This window comes from Podarcis erhardii, assembly GCF_964252035.2.
Source record: "Podarcis erhardii genome assembly, chromosome: 2".
Lineage (NCBI taxonomy): Eukaryota > Metazoa > Chordata > Lepidosauria > Squamata > Lacertidae > Podarcis > Podarcis erhardii.
Window position 1 is genome coordinate 106135883 of NC_138498.1, and position 24585 is coordinate 106160467.

General features: G+C 39.8%; 1 protein-coding gene across 1 annotated transcript in view; it reads right to left on the minus strand.

Annotated features, from left to right (window-relative positions):
• Positions 1-24585, minus strand: part of PRKAR2A (protein kinase cAMP-dependent type II regulatory subunit alpha) — an 81391-nt gene that overhangs the window by 5343 nt on the left and 51463 nt on the right. The window contains exons 3-10 of the mRNA XM_081853670.1: positions 22743-22795; positions 21523-21606; positions 13799-13905; positions 9911-10064; positions 7049-7150; positions 6151-6225; positions 4604-4669; positions 1582-1720 (exon numbers count right to left, since the gene is read on the minus strand). Of these exons, the coding sequence (XP_081709796.1) occupies positions 1582-1720; positions 4604-4669; positions 6151-6225; positions 7049-7150; positions 9911-10064; positions 13799-13905; positions 21523-21606; positions 22743-22795 (780 nt within the window). The remainder of the gene's footprint in view (positions 1-1581; positions 1721-4603; positions 4670-6150; positions 6226-7048; positions 7151-9910; positions 10065-13798; positions 13906-21522; positions 21607-22742; positions 22796-24585) is intronic.

Here is a 24585-nt window from a genome sequence, read left to right on the forward strand (position 1 = left end):
TTCTGAAGAACACCAGAGTTCATTGGAAGCATTTTAAGAGATTCAAGAATATCAAGGACTCTGAATGTTGGCTTGCCTGCCACTACTGATCTTCCTGCACAACATGAAGCCACAGAGGAACGCTGGTTATGTTCTAGCCGGGGGTACACCTTTATCTGAATATGACACTAGTGAGACTCAACAGTTGTGATGTGGAGTGGCTGTGTTCAAACATAATTCTAGACCAAGGTTTACTGTAATGTGCATGAGCTGGAAGCCCAAGTGAAGTTTCAGGCTCACACACTTTCCTCTGCACAGGCAGAGGGATTTCACAAGCATTTAGTTTCAGTTTCACAGACTACTTGCCATGCCATGTGAAACAATGGTGTGGTATATCACAAACTCTAGTCAGTTTCAAAACTAGCACACTCTAAACTGTGGGTTATGAAACTGTCATGTTTAAATAATCAGTTTGTGATAAACCACAATCTCTGGATTTGCTTTGCAGTTACAATTCTTGATTTTAAATGACAGCTCACTTCCTCTTGAGCAGATAATAAAGTTTCAAGGGAACTTTCTAAATACTGATATCCTTAGATAACTCTGTTGGTTAACATGACCCCTTCACTATGGGGCCTTGGGTGTCAAGTAAAGACTATCTTTTCACCTCAGCTTTTGAAAAGAATTGCTCAGGTCAGGGTTATTATAAAGACCACTGCAGTTTGTATTGTTATTTTAACAAAGCTGCATTGCTGTTCATCAATGTTTACTTAACTCTTTGCTTTTTATGGTTGTAAACCTGAATTTTATTGTTTTAACTGATTTACTATAAACTGCCCTGGTATTTTAAGTTGATGGCTGGTTTAAAATAATAAATAATATAATGCTAGAAAGGAATTACAGAGTGTTCATTCTCGACTGACTTGGTTCACACACAAATCAGCATATTTGTCCATAAAACTGAAGTCCATTCACTGCCTCCTATTATGGAAACGAATGTAGTCATTCACCCAAGATAAGAGTGAAGACTCAGGAAACTGTAATTTTACTAGGCACCACTGACTGAACTTTCCAAGTTACCGTCTTGGATGAAGAAATCAAGGCCTCAAGTTCACTTCGGATTCAAATTATGTAAACAGGCCCAAACACAGGTACTTGCCAAGGAAAGAAAACAAGTCCTTGGAAACAAACCTTTGCATAGCACATCTCCTTTTGCTAGCAATCTTCTAACCAGCTGGGGGTCAACTCAAACATCACAATTATAACATATCAGACCCTTTAAGAAAGATGCTGTCGTATTTTCAAGATTTTCTTCACAGGGAAAAGAGCTAGAAACTCAATGGAACTGATTTTCTCACTGGTGGTGCTAAGATATTTTATTCTTTGAACCGCCCTGGAATCATTTGATGAAGAGCGGTATATAAATTTAATAAATAGTAAGTAGTAGTAGTAGTAGTAGTAGTAATAATAATAATAATAATAATAATAATGAGGTAACCAAACAAAAAGATTATGGATCCAAACAGAAGTGTGGAGGAAAGGGAGCCGCTGGTGGTACTTGATCAGGAGGAACACATACAAGGAGAGAGAAAGAGTTCTTACCTAAACATTTGACCTCCCCAACTGCATAGGCAGAGGCTGCTCTGGGTTTGTTGGTAACAAGTGCAAGTTCTCCAAAATACTGTCCTTTTTCACATCGAGCAATCTCCACCTCTTGGTTTGCGTCCTTGCCTGTGACAGTCTGCATTAGAAACATTAACACTTAGAAGTGATTCTTGTTCCCCTTCAAACCCTTCTATGCAACGACACTACTTGAGTGCCCTGCTGTCAGTTCCATAGCTATCAGAGTGAAGTATCACAAGCTACAGAGGCTTTTCTGTGGTGATGCCCTCATTGTAAAACTCTGCTCTCAAAGAAGGCTGGAAGGCAGCATTGTCTACATACTTTTTAAAGTTGGCACACACAGTATTTATTTCAACAGGACTCTGAGGAATGAGGTCGGTCCAGCTAGGACCCATACAATGACAACCGTTTTCTTAAAAATATTATTAAATTGATATTGAAACTATTGATTGATTTCACTGTTACCTAGAGGATTCTGTACAGTTATGTTTGGAGGAATTAAAGTACAACAGGTTCTCTAAGGGAAAGTGCCACTGTAAGAGGCAAGTTCTGGGTGTTCTAGCATACTACCGTATTTTTCGGCCCATAGGGTGCACCGGCCCATAGGGCGCACCTAGTTTTTTGGGGGGGAAATAAAGGGAAAAAATTATTTTCCCCTCCAGGCGCAGGGCTGGGGCGGGGGAAGCCCGAGCTTCCCCCGACTCCAGCCCCCAGAACAGACTGCTCTCCGCAAGCCGTGGGAGCCCTCCCACGGCTTGCGGACAGCTACCAAAAGCCCAGGCGCGACTGCTCAGCGCGCCCAGGCTTCGGGATAGAGGCAGCTCTGCGCAAGCCGTGGGAGGGCTCCCGCGGCTTGCGGAGAGCTACCCAAAGCCCGGGCGCAACTGCTCAGCGTGCCCAGGCTTCAGGGTGCAGGCAGCTCTCCGCAAGCCATGGGAGCCCGGCGGGAACTCCCGCGGGCTCCCCAGGCTTGCGGACAGCTTCCTGCGAACCGACCCCTCTCACTCTCCAGGCTTCAGCGAAAGCCTGCATTCGCCCCATAGGACGCACACACATTTCCCCTTCATTTTTGGAGGGGAAAAAGTGCGTCCTATAGGGCAAAAAATACGGTATTTGCACCGTAGTTCTCTCAGCTATCACACCTACCTACTTAAATCAAGGCTGACTTAACAAGAGGCTTTGACCCCTCAAAAGATCTCTGCAGCTGCATAATGTGAACATGGATTTCACTCAAAAGCAGTAAGTGCACTGCTGAGAAGGCAAAGCACTAAGGTATTGAAAATTGCATTTTTGTTGACTGCATTCTAATACTGCTCCACTAAGAAACATAATATTTTTTGTTGATAGCCAGGGTACATTGTGACTGTCAGCATACGGTATAATTTATATGAAAAACTTTTGGCATGGTGGCCCAAAGCAGATTTAACAGTAGGAGTGGGAGATGGGTTCATGCACACCCTTTCTCCTCCTCTCTGCTGTACACACACTTCCTCCTTTCTCTTGTCTGTAGATTACAATGCATCAATGCTAGGAACACTGAGCTTTTAACAAGAGGTGTGCACAAGCCATAAGCTTTGGTCTGGACCCTGTTTCAGTGCTTCAGAAAACAGCCCAATTTAACTCAAGACCTATTTAGCATCTGTGTGATTCAGATCTGAATTTCAAACCAGATTCAGGAAAATCAAAGCTAATCACTATTTTGAGAAATTAAAAATGTGATAAACTACTTTTTTAAACAGATAAAAGTTGCAGGTATATTAGCTGCGCCTGCCAAGATAAAATATCGGTTAATTTCATTGTACACAGGTTGTACATTGACAATAAAGGTATTATTATTATGCTAATTTCCACACAAATTGATCCAGGAGTTTTTGTGCTGGGCATATATAAGCTAAACACACACACACACCATTTTTTATTTTTTTTACTAAATGAGATTACATTTGCAGGCTTGGTAGCCCCTTCTGGGGGATAAATACTGCCAAATTTCAGAAGGGTAGCTGTATGTGAACCAGCCCCATGGTTTTCTCTCACTTATGGTATGTTATGACCAATTCACATAGGACAATTCCTATGTTATTTTTAATACCCTTTCAAACATAACTTTCCTTCTTATACTAAAAGTATTTCTGTAAGGTGAAACTAATTAAGAAAGCTATGTGTAGAAAATGTGCATATAAAAATGTATGTCTAGAATATTTTTGTGTGCAAGAGACACATGCATGGATTGTTCACACATAAGTGTATATGTCTCATTCCTACACAGAGAATATTGCAGCACAAAAATGACATCCTCTGTAGATTAGCCCTGAACTCTCTCCCTGGTACTGTACATTAACCTTTTCCCATTCAAATGCATATTAGCTGCTTTATTTTAAACTCATTTTCACAAATCCATCTGCGTGCAAGGTAACATGGAAGCAACAGCAATCTCTCAGTACATTTCCCCCTATAATATTAAGTCTTGAGAATTCACTAGCAAAGGCAATTCCACAACTGGAAATTATAACCAAACTAATACAGACCGTAAGCAAAGTAAAACTGAATGCAGAAGAGGGAGAGCAAATCTCTTCTTCCCATAGAAAGAGATTTTTAGGCTTAATTGTTTGTTTTTTAAAACAACAACAACAACAACAACAACCTAGTCTGTACTTTCTTTAAAGATACATATATAATGTCAGAGGGATTCCTTTTCACAACAGGATAACTTAGATTTTCTTACCAATGTATGTTTCTAACTATGGCAATTCACAGCTTTAAGGCTTTGCAATGGTCTTGCTCACAGCCGACATGAACTATTGCTGTCCTAAGAAACTGTTAATACCTTCACACAATTGCTTCCCTGCTCCATCCTCCCACCCCAATGGTAACTTTAGAGTAAAATAAGTAGCAGTTCTTATAGCAAGATTCTTGAAAATGATTGCTTTTTACTGGTCATTTTTCTTGATATTTGTGTTTACTAAATTTTAACCAATCAGCACCACAGCGTATTTGGACTCACCTTGCTTTTAATCAAGATCTTTACTTCACCAGATTCTACAATGTAAAAGCTGTCTGCCTTATCACCCTGTGAAGACAAGAAGTTGTTTTCAGATTTGTTTTCGTTTTCTGAAACCCTGTTCAGCCCACTGACTTGGGTGGTGGTGTTGCACTGCTTTATTGTTTCACAGAAAAATTTCTGTTTCATAAGTTCATTAGTAACAACAAGTGGATGCCATGTGCTAATCAAATATTAGACAAGCTTAACGGTTAGCTATAATAATAATAATTTATTATTATTGTTAGCTATAATAATAATAATTTATTATTTATACTGTGCCCATCTGGCTGGGTTTCCCCAGCCACTCTTTGTTTACTAAATACACATAAACATACTAAATTATCTCTCTCTGTGGCATTTTCTGATATAAATTTCCCTAAGTTGCATGGAGGGAGGGAATTCCAATTCAAACTATCGCTGATACAAATACTGGCATCAAACCACAATTGTGCTAAGTTCCAGAGTAAGGTAAAGGTAAAGGTACCCCTGACCATTAGGTCCAGTCGCGGACGACTCTAGGGTTGCGGTGCTCATCTCGCTTTATTGGCCAAGGGAGCCGGCGTACAGCTTCCGGGTCATGTGACCAGCATGACTAAGCCACTTCTGGCGAACCAGAGCAGCACACGGAAATGCTGTTTACCTTCCCGCCGGAGCGGTACCTATTTATCTACTTGCACTTTGACGTGCTTTCGAACTGCTAGGTTGGCAGGAGCAGGGACTGAGCAACGGAGCTCACCCTGTTGTGGGGATTTGAACCGCCGACCTTCTGATCGGCAAATCTGATCGGTTTAACCCACATTGTCGAGTTGCAGCTCGGCATCCAAGGAAAAATCAGTCTCACACCATAATAGGTTCCGAAATATAGCTGCTCCTAGGGCTCATGCAGCACAGCTTTTATTGTGTGAAATCAGAAAGATACAAAGTACAAGCCAAGCAATTTGTTCTAGCAAGCAGATAAGGACCTTCGCACTAGACCATGCGAGCATCAGGCCATGCCACGTTAGCCAATCATATAGGACAGCACGAGCTGTTCACGCGCTGTTCATGCTCCAAGGATGCTTCTAGCTATGAAATCACCCTGTAACAATAAGAACTTTGCTCATGCTCTCATGTACAAGCAATCATTTTCCCACACCCACAGCGCCACCCGCGTCCCTAAGTTCCGGAGTAGTTCTTATAAAATGCAAACAACAGCATAGAGGGAAAATAAAAGATCCAGGTTGAATGACAAATAAGTACATCAGCAGAACCATGAAGTGCCACAGCAATACCACAGCACTTTGGTCAAGGAAAGAAGAAAGGTGCACATAAATGGCTACATTGCTTAAAACCCGAACATCAGTCACCCTAAAGGCTTATATTTGTTTTACTTTCTGTATGCTGGTTTGGGTAACATTAAGTAGGTATGATCAGCTAAAACAGGGAAGAACAGTTCATGCTGATAATGAAGTCAAGCTAAACCTGACATTGTGAGACGAGTGTGTTGTGGAAGAACGGTGTTCACGTACCTGAGCAATGATACGTTCCCCATCTTGAAACGTTTTCTCCCCTATTACATCAACAATTTTCATTCGCTCTGAAGGCTGGAACAGAAAGAGAAAATGAATTCTACCTCCCATAATCCTTCCTCTGGCATAACCTAACCAAATGCTGTAACAAGGTGGCCGAAGTGCCCATATGTGGATATGTTAAACCCTTCCCACAGTATTATTTGCATAACTTTGTCCAAAACAGCATTGCAGTTTATGGCCAATAGGCTGTTCACCCATTCACTGTTTTTGTCACCCATGCTTGCCCTCAACCCTACTCCTTCCACTGCTTCCCTTAGTTCTGACAGCTCAAAGGAAGGCTGCTTCTCCATCCCTCCCCACATCTTGAAACTGGCCACAGCAATTGATGCCTGTTGTTGCTTCTAGTATACCTGGAAGCCAAAGAGGAAACAGCAGTGACAACCACAAAAGCGCCACGTAGAGTTCTTTTGCCTTCATTTTAAATTAGTAACTAGAAAGGCAATAGGGAGAACCACGCATGCAGCTCTTGGTGACAGCATTTCGTAAGTTAGCTCAAGCCATCATTCTGAAGGTTCCATTAGCATTTTCCCATTAGAAACCCTTTAATATTGGGAAGAGAGCCACACAAAGCCTTGATAGCTCGGCATAGTTTGTCCTGCATAATTTGTCCTTTCCTCACCTTGGGAGAATTTGCCAGACAAGTAGCAAGGCTGGCTGAAATAGTTAATGTAGAAATACAGTACAGTTCTAAAGGAGTTGCTGTTACAAGTCCTATCCAAGCCTGGCAGGCTCAGCGACCCACCAAATATTTTCAGCGCTGAAAAGTTAAGTATAGCTGTGCCCCTAAATCAATTTTAATCATTCTTTATGGGTCACCTCCAACAAAATACTTTACCTCCAGTGACTTAAGGATGGGCACTGACTCAATGAATAGTTCATACGTCTTCCTTTTCCTTGCATTGTTTTTCACGATAATTCTTCTGAACGTCACTCGATCCTTTAAGAAGCATCATTAAAGTATAGGTTATTTACCCTGACAACTTCTATCTGAATTAGTCAAACAAGGACCACGTCAATTGAAACAAGGAACTCATTCCTGTAAAGTTATAATTACGTTTCAATTCTTTGCAAGAAGTATCACATTTTTTTGCTAGTCAGGGCTCTGGTACTAGCTTTTGAAATGTCCACACAGTAATGTTAATACTGGAGAGGAAACAGGAAGAGAGAAGAGAGGGGGAAACAGCTCTTTCCTAACCTGGTTTCTCTACATGCACTTTGACTGATGCAGAGAGGATACATTCAAAAACTTCTTGTTGAAAATGAGCAAACATTTATTTAGCTCAGCTCACAAGGACCCATTAATTGCATACCAAATATGGAATTAAAATGTCCACATGAAATTTGCCAACCTTTCTGCAATCCACATAAGGCAGTTCACAGTTTAAGATGGCAGCTTGTCATTTGATAAAAGCAATACATTAAGGAAAAGGAATAGAAAAGGAAGAGGAAATTTAATTCAGGCCCAATGTCCACTGCACAGGAGTATGCTGGGAGGAGAAAAGCCAAATGGCAAGTTATCTCAGCCACAATAATGGAGGGAGCATCACCATCTCAGATGCAGCTAGGTGGGATGGATGATGGAGACAATTTGGGGCGGGCGGGCTAAATGTATATTAAGCATAAAAATCAAACAAATGAGAAACCTGCAACACATGTTTATCATCTCTGCCTTAACGCCATACTGTTATTCTTTTAACATTTTAAAATGTTTTATGTACACCACTTTGAAATTCTCAATATTAAGCAATATATAAAACCCTGAAATATATAAACTTCTGAGAAGACCAGCTCAAACTTGCTTTCCTAGATACTGATAATTACATTAAGAAAATGCACAATATCATGGAACTGTAGCCCTAGAAATTGCTTAAAAACATAAAGGGAAATTATTCTGAAAACAGCCAGTCTCTGAAACAAAAACAATTGCTTGGATAAAGAAAGAGTGTCTTAATATGTTTGGAAAGGAAGAATTCGTTTGCAGCTGGATATATAGCTATGTTATCTTTCCAGAAACAGTAAACTGTACACTGGGGCAATAGAAGACAGAATCTGTAATGGCTGTGCAATAACTACAGAAAACAATAATTCAGTTTCCCATTTTTGTCAGCACAGGCTTGCAATGCCGCTCATGTTTAATTTCTCTAGTGTATGGCAGTGGTGGGGAGAGCCTGTCATTCAAGAATGCCCCCAGGGCCTAATAAGCAGCTGTGAGACAAAGTAAGGTAATTGAGAAAGCTGCTCCAACATGATGGCAGCATTTCGAGAAAGAAAAAAGACATGGGAAAGAGAATCTCTGGGAAGCGGAAAGCAATGCAAATAATCAAGGAGAAACCTAGTCTATGTCCAAGAAAGAAACATGTTGAGGGCACGGACAGTGAAGCTGTTTTCATTTCTCTTCAACATTTTGGACACTCGTTTTTAAAATGGATTCACGAGTAACATCATGCATCTGATAAGGTATCTAGAATAAAATGCTACTTTTTGTTTTGCCCTCCTCTAATCAATAAACTCACATATTTGGTATCAATTACTTAGATGGTCATTTCCAACTAACAGCAGGGAAAGTGTTGGCAAATGACCAAGCCCACAATGGAGGACACACCTGCTTAGTGGTGTACAGAGTTTGATCAAAGCCATCCCTATCAGACAGACTTAATACTAGTTGCCATGAAGCTTGGTAGATACAGCGTACATACACATAATCCATGACACTTCAAAGGGTTCTATGACGTCAGAGCAACCAGGGCAAATTATTGCAAGCAACTATGAAGTGATCCCAGATTAGCAGCTGCAGATTAGTGCTAGAAGAGAAGTTCCTCATTTTGTAAGTGTATCCCAGAAAAAGCAGCAATGCTCTCAGTCTGCTTTGGGAATCGCACTTCAGGAGCTCTTTGCACTCCCCTCTTGGGGAGAAGAGAATCTATAAAGGCATTTTCCAACTCCATATGTAGGTATACCAAAGCCGATGTACAAGAGAGGCAGTTGTTCACTGGAACCAAATAACTGGTATATTTAATACGAGCAGGGATCTAAATAATTGCATTTCTAGTTTGACATGCCAAGGGGACTCTGGTTTTCGTTTCTTGAACAGCAGTCCCTGGTGCTGCATGGCAAATAACTTTGGGAAATGAGGCTTTCAAAAGCCGTTTGCAATATGACATGGGTAAGTGGGAGCAGAAAAAATAAAAATAAAAACATTCTCCACTAGGCATGGAACCAAGACTACCAAATACTGCCTTAAGCAATATCAGCCATCTTGTTTTTTACATGCTGCCTTAGGTAATTTTCGTTGGAAAGGCAAATGAGCTCAGTGAGATGAAATTAAATGAATTAGCCAGCAGTCAGTACTGTCAGTTCCCAGTCCACTTTATGTGGTAAAGAAAAGGACTGGTGTTTAGAAAACAGTCCACCAATAACGTAAAAGCTCTTACAAGGAAGTGACTATCTGGTACAGTGAGCCTTTCGTACAGAAAGCAAGTTCTCATTAATGAATTCTGTGATGCGACAGCTTAACTGCTAAATGGCAAAGGCTACAATAGATCTAATATACACAATTTTGAAAATAATAGCAAGCCCTGCCAAAACCAGGAATAGCATATAACCATTGGAGGGGGACAACATCTGATAAACATAATGCCTATAATAGTACAACAAACAAAATGTGAGTATTTTCCCACCCCGCCCCAAATAAACTTACCAATCCCCAAAGGGATCCTTCTGTTGTGGCAACAATTGTCGCAGCTCTAGGAGTGTTGTACATCAACGCCAGTTCCCCAAAACTGCCATGATTATCGTAGCGGCCAACACAGCGAGTTTGGCCATCTCGTGTTACAAAAATATCATACAATCCCCTAGAATGATGGGAAAACAAACACCATGGGCATTAGACCAAATATAACACTGCTAAAAAAACTCAACTTTGGCAAGAACACAAGGAATAAAATAAGATGGTTTCCGAATCTCTCCTCTGTGGTTTGGAGAGAATATACCCTGCCAACATGTATCCTGATCTGTCCTCAAAATAACTTGGCTATTTCCTTTTCACTGTGTTAGGTTTTTATTTGGAATTCCTTTTCTCTTGCAAGTGCTGTATATATTTATAATTTGCAAAATATTGTATATTTTTTATTTACTGCTCTCAGAATAATATTTTGAAGTAGGTCATTATTATTTCTGTTTTACAGATGAGGAAATTTAAGCAAATAAAAAAATTACTTGCTCAGAAGGCACACACTAAGTGAACAGTTGAGATGGGATAGTGATATATGCCTTAGAAGGAATATGTTAACATATCGCAGTGTCTATCAGTGATGTAGAGACTTTATTTTTTCATGAAAACACTTCTGTTTCATAAACTCTAAGTATGAATGCCAACTGCAAATGGCAGTTTCAAAGCTTTTAGTTTTTTGAAATAAAAGAGATATGCAAAATTAGATCACAATCTATGCTACTAGAGAAATTTCTGATGCAAACTGAAAACTACCCTAAGCAAATTACCCTGTACTCAAATGACTGCAGTCGTCCATGAGACTCAATTTTGACCCCTAATGGTTTAATTTTCTAGTTACTTAATCATTCAAAATACTACTAATTATGATAAGGTGTTCTCTTTATCTCAAGTGCCAGTCTAGTTAACCTCTGTATGTACCATTTGAAAAAACCTGCACTGGGAGCCAATTATTTATATCCCACTATCACTCCAACTGCCAGGCTTACACACACACACACACACACACACACACACTGTTACAATGCCTTGAGATATACTGAAGAACATTTTGTAATCTGACCACCTTAAATCTGACCTGTTCCCCAAGGTACCATGCTATCCTAATAAAATACACTAGCACAGAAAGGATTATGATGTATCGCTACAAAAAGAGCAATGTTACTGCTGAGCCCCTAGAGGATTTTGTGTCTTCAAAGGGTTTGGGGCTTAAATGAGCATGAAGTTGTCAGAGTTTATTTATTAACTAAAACTTTATTTTAGAACAGCAGTGTTCTAAACTTGAGTTGAAGCCATGTTGCAACTTCCAAGACACCTAGAACAGTTTTATAGCTGGTCTAGTTCAGTGCGGCTGCTACTGGATAATACAGATCTTAGCGTGCAACTCTCACAACTCCAAGTTAGGATTGTTGATTTCTATGTATTGAACTATAGAATAGAGGGAAGAAAGCATGCTATCCAACTAAGTTCAACTTGGAGTAGACACACTGAAATTAATGTCTGTGCACGACTAATGTTGGATACAACCTTGATACTACAATATTGCCTTATGCTAATTGCTGAAGCTTTAATGCTAAAGACATTAACATTTTGGGAGAGCTCTACTTTAAAAGGCACTCACCCTATCGCATAAGTGACAAGGTAAACAGTACCAACTGGTTACATTTTGCACCCACTTTTTATTCCATGAGAGTATGAGTATGCAACGTTTTCCCTTCATAACAAAGTTAAATTGTCACACATTTTCAGCAAAATGCAAGAAAAGGAAACATGTGAAAGTTGGAGAACAATACATAAATTGGCACTTGACAAAAATGTCTTAAATATATCACTGATTACATTTGTACATCATGCTCAACCATAATTTAGCAAGACATGCAAACCTAGAGGTTACCAGAGCAGAGACAACAGTAGTTAGGCTATGCCTGTCCAGTTAGGAGTGCAGCTGGGCCACCATCTGAAGTTGATGGAAGGTGCTCCAAGCCTTTGAGGCCACCTGAGCCTCAAGCAACAGCTTATTTAATTAAAACTAACCATAGTTAATTAAGGTTAGCCACAGTTTCAGTTCCAGATGACTTGCAAGCTGTGACTAATCAAGCATCGAAGCAAAAGCTTCTGAGCTCCTCCTTCTGGAAGAAACCCAAGGCTCACTGTGACTTCTTTCCACTTGTGCATGTTGCACTGAACTATGGTTTAGTGTGGCATGCATAGACACTGTGTACTTATGATACAAAAAGTGAATCTCTATGTGGAACAAATTCTAAAACCCAGTGGCATGTGAACTAGCCAAGCAGTATTTGAGATTGATGGGACATACTAAAGTACAAGTTAATATCATTCCAGTTTATTCAACCCAGTTACCGTCATACCTCGGGTTAAAGTTGCTTCAGGTTGAGCGTTTTCGGGTTGCGCTCCACAGCGACCCGGAAGTAACGGAAAGCGTTACTTCCAGGTTTCGCCGCTCACGCAAGCACAGACACTCAAAATGATGTCACGTGCATGCGCAGAAGTGGTGAATCGAGACCCGCGCAGGCGCGGGTTGCGTTCTCTTCAGGATGCAAACAGGGCTCCAGAATGGATCCCATTCGCATCAAGAGGTACCACTGTACTATAACCCATTTTTTCAAAACTACCATATTTTTCCATGTATGACAATGTTTTTTGCTAAAAATAATTTTTTGTCAAAAATTGGGGATCATTTTATACACTGATGGTATAATTTCTTAATTTGGGGTTCAAAAAAATAGGGGTCATCTTATACATAGGGGCATCTTATACAGGGGAAAATATGGTACATTTTTATCTGCAAAACTCCAAAGAGGTACATCTTCAAAGTTGTTTCAAATATCTTATTCATCTTTCAAATATCTTATTAAATAGTTGTTCTATCTATGTGAGATTATTATGTGCTCTTTTTAGATTTCAGATCCTCCCTTTTAACATTTTAAACTTTAAACTTTTAGCTTTTAAACATTTTATTGTATCTTTGATTTGTGCTGTAATACACTTGGAGATTCATTTGAAGAGTTATATATATATTCCTGTAGAAATGAATAAATAGATAATGCATATACAAGTCCTTGTTAAAAATCTTGTGCCATCTTAAGACTGTAGCTGAGCTGAGCTCTTAAGAGACTTTATTCCCACAGCCATTTATCCATTGGTTCATCAGTCTTATTATCATCCTCGTTCCACAGGAAACCATAAATGTTCATATTTCACTATTATCTGTAGAAGAATTAAGTAGGTGTTCATCAGTAAAACTGTCAGGATAATAATATTTAAGAGGGAACATTACATGACAGTTTTAGACACTTCAAAAATGATATAAACATATTTCATGACTAACGCACAAGCTTCACAAAAAGACCATTCTTCTTACTTGGAGATAATGTCAACATAGTTAAAAGGGATAATGTACAAAATCAACTTAAGAGTTACTATAGCTCTGACAAGACAACTGCCCCAAAGCTTCAATGAAGAATCAGGCTATGCACAATTAAAGTTGCTGGTGTTTTACAGCAGAAGCATTATAAATCCTATGAGTATTGTTGATGGTTAGCTAATGTAATGCGCATTTTGTACACCTACACTCAAAGGGATCTTTTGACTGCATCTGCCATTGACAATTAATGAATGAGCCATAAAATGAAGGCTGAAGTATTATCCAGGTATCATGTGTGCTTTCAACCATATCATGTTTGTAGAACCCTCTTCTCCAGTATGCACCCTGCTTAGAAAATTCCATTTCCTAGCAAGGCACTCCTAAGTACTAAATTACATTTCAGAATACCATTTTCTACTCAGATAAAAAACCAAGTCCTAAACCCATGATAAAGCAATGCTTTCGCATCTTACCGTTCAATTACATAAAAGTTGTCTCCATCATCTCCTTGGTCGATTACATGATCCTGAGGTTGAACTTTCATTTCAAACATGGCATCAAGAACCTGTGATAGTTGCTCCTGAAAGGACAATAACGCTTGGGTTATTTTTATGCCCCAAATCGCCCTGTTTGTGCCTACAGTCCCATGTTCCACGTGAGGAGAAAAGTCAAGTAGCCATTGTAAATAACGGCTACTTGGAAAAATTCAAGATTATTTGCATTTTCCAACATGGCAACTATCTTCATGAAGGGAAAATCTATCTCATGAAGCAATCCAACTATTTAACTCTAAAAGCAGACACTTATTTTAAACATTTGCTGTGGGGGATCAAGCAAGCAACCAACTCGAGGCACTTGTACTAATGCAGTTCTTATATAGAAGTACATTTTGCATATGGCCACAGGTCCCTTTGGACCCACAAGAGGGCAGCATAGGGGCAGAGGGGGCAGAACAGGCTTATGTGTGCTCTGCTGACATGTGTGAGGGCCAGGAACAGATCCTGTTGCTGCCTGCATTTACATTCACTTTGCAACACACACGTGAGGATAAGAAGTGAAGTAATCAAAGCACCTGCACACTAAATACTTTATTATTAAATGGGAGTAAGTCTTAGCAGACAAAGCCAGAAAATGCTTTGTTACAAAAACCTGCTTCAAACATTATAGTGTAAATAGCACACAGAAAAGAATGAGTGTCTAGATGGTGGGCTTCATTAACACAGAGTACTTTTTTATCACAGCTTGTATCTGTATCGATTCTGAAATTGTTTTAACTGGGTTGTTTCCAACTAAATCATTGTACATGCAGGACTACTTTTGTGAGTGCAATGAAACTCCCCCCCCCCCAAAAAAAGAACTGCTTTGGGAGCTCCTGAAGCCAATTTGCAGATGGCACAGGGAGCAGAGGAAGGAGAAATTCCAGTGCACTCATGGTAGACATTTAGTTGGCTAGAATCCATTGTTTTTATATATTGTTTTAATTATTGGTGTTTTTACAGTGTTTTTACAGTTGAATCACTTTAAGATAGGAAGCAATTCATAAATTGAAATAAATAATTTCTACACATTTTAATCAGCTCTGAGTAGCAAGAAAGAAGTGGGATTGAGGACATTACTGAAAGGATTTTTGATTCAGAGGAAGGGATTCCCTTAACTGGAAAAAGGCTCCAGAGTAATATAACTTTCATTTAGTAGCTATTATCTGGAAGTACTTCACAATACTGTGAATTACAAAATGAAATGGCACAAACTGCTTGGCAATTACAAAATGTAATTGCCAAACAATTACAAAAATCGTTAAGTAAAAATAAAGCATCTCTATGAAAAATCAATTAAAATCAATGCAATTATTATTTCTATCACAGACACGAAATAGTTGTAAGAAACTATATTTTCAACCCATAATTTTATTTAATTCACGTGAGAAACATAATCATCCATTTGCAACTTGCAAAAGTGTTTGACTGTACAGAATTAAAATACTGTGATGACACTGAGACCAATTTTATATTAAATTTTATGTTCTCAAAGCTGTCATCTTATTCCTCAAATAGGACACAAATATTTCTTATCATTAACATGCAGAAGGCAAATCTGTTTATGTCCTAATGCAACCTTTCAACTTTGAATGATGCTTGCTAGGCAGTGAGCCTGCAAATACATCCTTTATTATCTTAGTGTTGACCAGCCTACTTAACAACACATGTTTTCCTTTCTCCTAGCAAGTGCTGTTTAGTGACTAAGAACCACTTTTCAGCCTGAAGGCCGTGCAAGCAGTTCACTCTTACACATACACCCGAGTCTATACTATCAGTTACTAAAATTTTGTTTGATACTGACACATATGAACTCAGTTCTCAGTTGTAGCTTGTTTGCAGTATTACTGCTTTTTGAATGATTAAAGCTGAAAGTGCTACAGTAAACATTTTGAAAGCACAAGAGATTATCTCAGAGCTGCCGAAGAACCGCAAAACAAACTCTGGACCACCTTCAGTGCAAAGAGGGGGTGGGATTTGAAAAGGTTTCAAACTACAGCAGTTTGGGGAGCTGACATTCAGACAAAAGGTTGTTCCTCCCTGTTCAAATCCTATCAAAGGACGTTCTAGGGCTTTCATCATACCAGGATTCCTGGTGCATGCAGCGTTTCTGAATCATCATTAAAAGGATGCAGATAGTAGCTAAGCAACCTATTAACAAAGCAAAGAAAACCTAGAGAAATAAAGGTTTCAAAAGGTTTTACAACGCCTCTATAATCATACTTTCTAATAGCAGGCAAACAGATGGGGCAAATCAAGCTGGGTCACAGGATGGATTGAATATCTCAAGGGCTTCCATAGGTCTGCACAAGAGAATAAACTCCTCTACTTCTGATTCACCACCCCATTCATCACCACCACCACCATCCTCTGGCAGATGATCAGAGTCAAGGTCTTCAGGGGAAACAAAGTGTCTGGGTAGGCACTGTGTTCCCCTATCCTGAAGTCCAGGGGCAGCAGAAACCCTGGGTTGGGAGTGAGGAGCCCTGTGTGAAGGTCACGCTTTAGGCCAGGGGTAGGCAACCTAAGGCCCGGGGGCCAGATGAGGCCCAATCGCTTTCTCAATCCAGCCTGCGGACGGTCTGGGAATCCACGTGTTTTTACAGGAGTAGAATGTATGCTTTTATTTAAAATGCATCTCTGGGTTATTTGTGGGGCATAGGAATTCATTCCCCTCCCCCCCAAAAAATATAGTCTGGCCCACCACTTGGTCTGAGGGACAGTGGACCGGCCCATTGCTGAAAAAGGTCGCTGACCCCTGCCCTAGGCTGCCTGTTGGAGCTGGAGGGATGAGCAGGGGCAGCAGATAAAAGATTGTTGATGAAGAAGATTTGGAGACTGAGAGGGCATTGAGGGCAAAACTACTTCTGTTGCTAGATCTACTAGTAGAGCCTCCTTAAGGTGGTGTAGTAGATCTGGATGAAATTCGGGAATTAATAATGCTGTATTCTGAAGCAGAGACTGCTGCTTGATTGTTATGTAATGATGCTGAAACATTTGATTCATGTTAGGCCAAACTGCATGAACACCTTGACTCAGAGAGGTTTCCAGGGAATGAGGAAATTCCTCTAAGTTCAGCTGAGGAAGAGCCTCCCTGTTAAGTGATCGAACTTGTGAACTGCATGCTCTCCTTCACCAGGAATAGATTGTGTTGCCCTCGTCTCTTTGCCTTGTGAGTGCTCCTAAACCAAAGCAGAGGTACAGTCATCCCTCTAATAATTGCAGAAGGACCTGATCTCTCTCCCCACCCCCTTAAGAGGGAGAAGGAGAGGCTGGTAAACCAGGAAGATCTACCGTAACTGAGCTGAAAGTGGTAAATACTGCTACTGGGTGGCAGCTAGAGCTAAAACTTGAGTAGAAGCAGCTAGCTGTAATCATGTCTAGTTCCTTTACGGGCTGTAATTTTGCTGCAGCAACTTGTTCCTCGCAGGAAGTTAGCAAAAAATGCAAAGAAACTGGCTAGCCCCCCCACTGAGCTAAGGTCTAGTGGTTTGAAAAGCCTTAGCTGTACTGAGCAAAAGGCTGGAAGAAGGAAGGAGGCTAACTAAAAGCAGCAAAAATGCAATAGAGAGTCTGAAGAGATTGTAGATAAGGAAACCAACAACTGAATTGGCCTTAAAAAATGAGTGGGAAAACACCAGAGCGCTGGATGGAGCGCTGAGAAGAACCAACAATGAGGCTAAACAGAGAAATTCAACAAGAGGTAGAAGAAACAAGGAAACAGCCAGTCTGAAAGAAGTTTCAGGAAGAAACAACCGTTTTCTGCGACTCAAAGTAAAAAACCAAAGGAGGAAGTTGTGGGGAGGAGCTAAGACAGCAACTTCCTGTTTGAACTCTTTATTTTTATAAGCTTGCAATGCTACCTATTGACCAAATCTCAATCTAGCCACAGCTTTTGTGGGATTCTCCAGAAGACACACCCATACTCTCAGCTAACTAGTGGAACTGCTCAATTATGTAGGGTTGACATACGTCTGGAATTTCCTGGACATACCCGGAATACTGCAGTCAAAAGCAGTGTCTGGGAGGAAATCGGCTAAATGTCTGGACATATGGCAATCGCTGTCAGCAGTGTCGTTTTTTCCAATATTCCTCAAAAATAGCTCTAAAACATTCAATTTCTTAGCGGTTTTGCAAAAAAAGCTCAGTAATATGGCACTCCTAAATTATGGAACAGCTTGGGTAGGTGCTACCAGGTTTGTTCCAACCACCAGTACACTTGGTTTGGTTTCTGACTTCCATGATTAAGACTTGCAAAGACACATCAGCCCGAACATTTTCAACAGGTGAAGGAGTGTGCCCCAGGCAGTACTATTTCTTGTTCCTTCTCCCAGCAAAACTACCACTCAGGCATTCTGCTGCTCAGGAAGGGAGAAGAAATCTGACAGCACCATAAATACAGCCTCTGGTGAGAGCTAACTTGTCTCCCTTCGCTCAGCCTCACTTCTGCAAACACCTGACTATGAATTCCCCTTGTTAGAATTTAATGAATAAAGAGCAGCCACATGTAATTTATGAATAACCTTGAAATTATGGCTACGCTTATAAGACGTTCAGCACAATTAAGGCTACTGAAATCAAAGACAGCTTGTTCCAATTAGGTTAAAAAGCTGTTTCACAAAGTTGAAGCTAGAATGACAATCATTCTTCTTGGGTGCATCACAGAACAGAGTGGCAAGAAATGGTGAAGAACATTATAGACCAAGACTGAATTGCTGTATGAACAGTAATGCCAGGGCAATATATTATCCAAACATAAATGGCAATTAAGAGCGGATTGAACTCTGTGTTTGCACAAAATGACGGAGAGATAAACAGATGCCGCCTGGATTCTTCATTTTAGAATGGTGAAAAAGAAAAAAAGCTGTCATGGCATGCTAACTATGTTTTCGCCTTTTATCACTGCACCATTCCAAAGAATACCTACAGGCGGGTTTGCTACCTTATTGAATTCTAACCTTTCACTGCTCACTGACACTTGCTGATCCTGGACTGCCTCTATAAGTAGCACAGGCCAACCTTTCATAACCTGCCCAAGTATCAGGTTTTATACTGACTGCACTCATAGCTTCCTTGCACTCTCTTCAAGGACTGTCAGGATGTTGCGGAAAATCTGAAGTGCCCAAAGTGGGTCCCCATGTAACAGAGCAAAGCAGACGTTGGGTTTTATATATATATTTGAGTGTTATGGCACTGATGGAAAATCACTAGTGTTATAGAACAGCCTTTTTTTGTAGCCTGTGGTGCATCACTGAGAGCACAGGGGGAGAATCTCTTCATCTCTCTATCATTCACAGGCTAAAGAAAGAGGGATATGTCAAAATCCCTCTTCCAGGCAGAGAAAGCAGGAAGAGAATACTAGGGAAGAACAGATCATAAATTTTTAAAAAACTTTTAAAACAGCTCTTTCCTTTTCTTATTTATGTCACTTAAGACACCAGTACAAATGACAACTTAAATACTACCATAAATATCACTTTCCTGATGCCTTATAAGGTTATTTGTTAGTAGATGCGCTGGATGAGCAACAACGCTTCTGCAAGAGCTTCAGCTTTGTTCACTGTTTATCCTAGGCATAAATATCCTTCTTTGGTTGCCTGGTGTGTGCAGAGTAGCAAATATTTTCTCCAAAAAGCCAACCGAAAAAATGTTTTGTGACAGAATAATGCATCAGTAATTGACTAGCAGAAATTAGCTGGTTTGCATAGTAATTTGGTCATTTGATTGGAGTGCTTTAACCTAAGGATCAATTTGCTTTTTTATTCTTTTCGATTTGTGTCCCATTATCCTATCCATTAAAAACTCTGGGAGTTCCTTAGTTAATTTATATTCAATATTTGTAAATTGCCTTAGATGACAGTGTTCAGAAAGTAGAAAGATAGAATATTTCTCCCTCTGCCATAAACTAGAACTTTCAGTGAAATCAATTAGCAGTAGACTCAAGACATAAAACAAAGGACTTCGTAAGACAGTGCATAATTGAAGAAATTCACTTTCACAAAATGTCCCCAAAGACTGAACCAACTGCTATTAGTCATGGAACCACTATGCCGTGAGGCACCATGGCACCTACAAGCCCACAGTGGGCAAGAGTAAGATGGACTAAATAGACCTTTGGTCTGATCTGGCATAAAATTATAGAGTTGTAGAGTTGGAAGGGACCACAAGGGTCATGTACTCATATACTTGGTCTAAGGCTGAAGTTCTATGTACAATTTACTAGTGATTAAGTCTACTGGACTCAAGGGGCTTACTTCTGAGTAAACAGGCACAGGGACTGGGCTGTGGCATTCTATTTTTTCTTTCTTTCTAACTAATCTATAGCAGATGTGGGGGATCTTTCATTCTCCAGATGTTGCTGACCTGTAATGCCCATTATTCCTGACCATTGACCATGCCTGCAAGGACTGATGGGAGTTGTAGTTCAGCAAATATCTAAAGGGCCAAAGTTTCCCACTTCTGCTCTATGTGGAAAAGCATGAACAGTCATATGCTAACTGAAGACTTAAAAAAAAAATTACTGCGTTTGATGGGTAAGAAAAGAGTAGTTAACATTAGTTGATTTCAGGCTGATTCTCTGTATTGTGAGGTTAAAGCCAGAGAATCGTTTTCAAAATTTTTCTTACAGATTCGTGGAGAATACCTCTTAAGACTGCAGCACCAGAGTGGTTACTTCCTGCTAGCAGACCAACTATTTAAAAATGTCAAAAAGAATAACAGAGTTTTGGTCTTTAACAGCTTTTGAGCAGTTTGCTAAACCTAAGTTGAATTTTTAGGGCAGCTGGCAGTGCAGTGGTACCTCGGGTTACAAACACTTTGGGTTACAGACTCCACTAACCCGGAAGTAGTACCTCAGGTTAAGAACCTTGCCCCAGGATGAGAACAGAAATCACGCGGCGGCAGCGCAGTGCCGCGCCCCATTAGCTAAAATGGTACCTCAAATTAAGAATAGTTTCAGGTTAAGAACGGACCTCCGGAACAAATTAAGCTCATAACCAGAGGTACCACTGTAGCTTGAAATTACAGCAAAAAAGACCATTGGCAACGCTGCTGATAGATGTGCTGAAATGGCTCCACTGTGCCACGTTTTGTGGAATAAGTAATAAACCAATTTTATAGTACACCTACTTATACCAGATGAAAGTACAAATTTCTAGCAGCAACAATAGAATGAACAATGCCTGAAAAGTGATTTTTCCTCTTCCCAATCTCATTTGCCAAGGAAGGACTGATACTGACCTTCAGTGAGAGTCCAAGTTGGGCCCATGGGTAGCAACTCATACCAAAGTAAGTGAGCAGAGGCATTTAGAGTTACTGTAGAAAGGTCCAGCTTCCCAGAACACCAGCTACGCACTCCTCCTTTCAAATACTGACAATAGACAAGGCAACAGAATGCACAAATCCTTAATACAGCAAGAGAAAAAGAGGCACTGAGGTGGCTGAGGCAGGTACTTCCCCAAGTGGTACCAACGTGAAGCACTAGGCTATTGCTATTGCCAAGGTCATTCACCTAACGAGAAAGGCGCAAGAATTCTTGTGAATATGCTGCTCTTGAGGAGGAAGAACAAGGTGAACCTCTGAGTCAACAATGATTATGTTGCAAAGAACTAACAAGATAAGCCATCAAATAAAAGTAGTAAACACAACAAAAGCAATGCTACCTGATCTAGATTTTTGAAGAGGAGGATATCTTTGCATGCTTCTTGCAGTCTGCATCTCTGCTCATCTGTTTTGGGATTTACTACCTGCAAAACATAACAAAGGGAAAGAATTATAGGAGAATAAGCCAGCTTAAATTTAGAATATACCATCTTACTTTAAATCTGAACAGTGAAAATTCAAACATGTGTACAGAAATAGGTACCCAAATTTGATCGATAGATGGGTGTGTGGAAATTCCACTGGTGGAACAGGGCTTCCCAGTACAAACATGTGGACCACCACCCCTGCCAAAAAAAACCCAAACTCATCCAAGTGCCAAAGGACCTTCTGGAATGAGTAAAATGGGAGAATTTGGCAGGGTTCCCTTGCACAAGTGGGACTGTATTTCTGTTCACACAAAACATCTCTGTTTGGTATCCAATGATTACGGTAAATGGATACCATTAAGTGCACCTCAGTAAATTTCATGCTCTATGTTTGTTGGAGAGTACTCTGAAAATACCTGTGCTAAGGAGCAAGTTTTCCCATTGCTATCTAGTTTGTTATTCATTTTTAAAAACTTTAAATAACTTGAGAAAATGAGAGAAAGAGAATGCTAGTTTACAAGTGTAACTATATTCGCTCTAGAGATGTTTTCCCTATTTGAAAATATGGACTTATCCCATGAAAGATACGAACGTTGAGAGTATGAACAGTTTGTTAAGTAATATTGAGCATTCTCTAAAAACAACTGCATCTGAAATCCCAAACAAGCCTATCCATACTTTTAAAAATTGTATAAAACAAATGTTTCTGTTTTTTACAGCATGTGGAATAATGCTGGGAGTTTTTAGAGGGGATGATAGGTATCTCCTACTATTAGTCAAATTCTTGAAAAAGTAATGCATCCCACTTCTACAGAGAGGCATTAAGTGAGGAAATCTGGGTATCAATTTTACTAATTTTTACATGCCACCACAAGTAGTATGATCAAAGTCTCACAGATAAAAGGCCTTCAAGTATAATTGTGAAAACCCTTTGCTGTTCAATCTGTAACACAGCTGCAATGTCCTACAGAACAAAGTGTTGCTGCATCACTTATGACTTCACTTTGTAAACCCACAGATCCATGTTATAATGAAGCCAGGTAGCACACACAGAACTGCTTATTGTAGAACCAACAGTATCTGTCCCATGAATCTGTGCAAAAATCAGATACGATTTGTTCATTCTTCCTTACCCTTGGTTCTGTGTCTTCCTCTTCTTCATCTGGGTTGAATGCTTCTGCACAGACTTGAAAGAGAAGAAAAGAGAATTTTAAAAATTATAAAAATGCATAGAGAACAATGAACTGTGTGTGTGTGTGTGTGCGCGCGTGCGCGCATGTAAGCTTGCCATGCTGCATTGCAACCTATTTATTGTGTATGAGGAAGATGTACTGATATCTTCAATTGTTATTGCTCCCAGTTTTGGCTAACTGTTCAGTAGAAAACACGCTATTGCAATTGTCTAAGGCATGTCCAAAGTCCGTTTCTGGGCCCTAATCTGGCCTGCCAGTCAATTTAATCCGCCCACCATGGCAGTATATGTCCTGGGGTAAAATCCTAAAAAAAGTTCAGCAACTTCAATCCTTGATCAGTTCACTTCATCAAATCAGGCCCTCTTTGAAAAAAGTTTGGGCACCCCTGGTCTAAGTAAAGCAAAGGCTTCTTCCTCAATTGCATAATCCCCAATGGCTGGCTTGGTTTAGCACATTAAGTCAAAGTCACTCAGAAGATAGCTAGAAGGGGGAATTGAAAGCTTTTTCTGTTGGGGAGCTGAATAATATTTCTGTGACCTTATCACCTTCCATAGGGTAAATTCAAATTATATATATGCATGGGAATTAACAGGAGGATGAGGAATTAGTTCTTGTATATCTGTCACTGTTATATTTGTATGGTGACTGCAGGGCAATGCCCTTCAAGCTATAAATTATAAAAGTGTCATTTACTGTAGTTGTCTTGTTGCTTTGGAACTAAAGCTGTTTGCAAAGAAGCAACTTTGCAATATCCAGCACCTTGGCACATTAGAGGAAAATTTGGACTGGCTGACGCTACAGTTTGCAAACCAGAAATGTCTAATATTCTCTTAGACTATTGTGTTGTTCACATGTTAAAAACGAATTACCTATGCATTAAACTCCGTTTTTGTAAATAAATTTTTACTGAACTGATTTTACAATTTCAACTTCAAAAATTGTTTTTGACCCCCCCCCAAAAAAGGGGGAAAAAGAATGAGAAATACAAAATATCCAACACGAAGAACTAAAATAAAAAAATTAATAACATCTTTTGGGGGGTTCTCTTTAACGTCCTGACTTCCCTCCATTTCCTTTACTGGTTCATTGAATATATATATTTTCTGCATAATTATACTTAAACCTCTTTTTTCATATCCATATTATGTTATTCTAATTACATACCATCAGTTTTTATTGTTTCAGTTCAAATTTCCTTCCATAAACTTTATCTTATTTTAACTACTTGCAAGTGTTTGGGTCAAACCCTGCCAATTTTTCTACTTGTTTACAATATTTTTGTACATATACAATAAATGCCTCCCATTTCTGCATTAAACTCTTTTTAAGCATCTGCTGTATTGCATAAATATGGCTGCATCTAAAGAATTCCCCCCCCCCCACACACACGCTTTAACTATTCACAAGCTTTATGCTACCTAAGTCCCATAGGACCTACACAGCCAGAAGTTACAAACACAGCAAGTGTGCGAACACAGATTACTGCAATTACAGAAAATTGGGATTTGGTCTATATAGAATTGTTTCATTAAGTGATATAGATGCTGGAGATCTATGAAGAGATTTAAAATGTTGTGGAACTGAATGGTACAATAGTTAAAATCCAAAAAAATAAAGGGAAAGGGTCCAGACTCCTGGTGCTGTTTGGAGAATAGGAAAGGAGCGCAGGAAGCAGAGGCTACATGGAAAATGGGACATATATATATGTCCGTGGATGAAGAGGTCACAACATTCCTTTGGGTGGAAGCAGATACTATTGCTCAGGGTTACACTTGCACTGTCC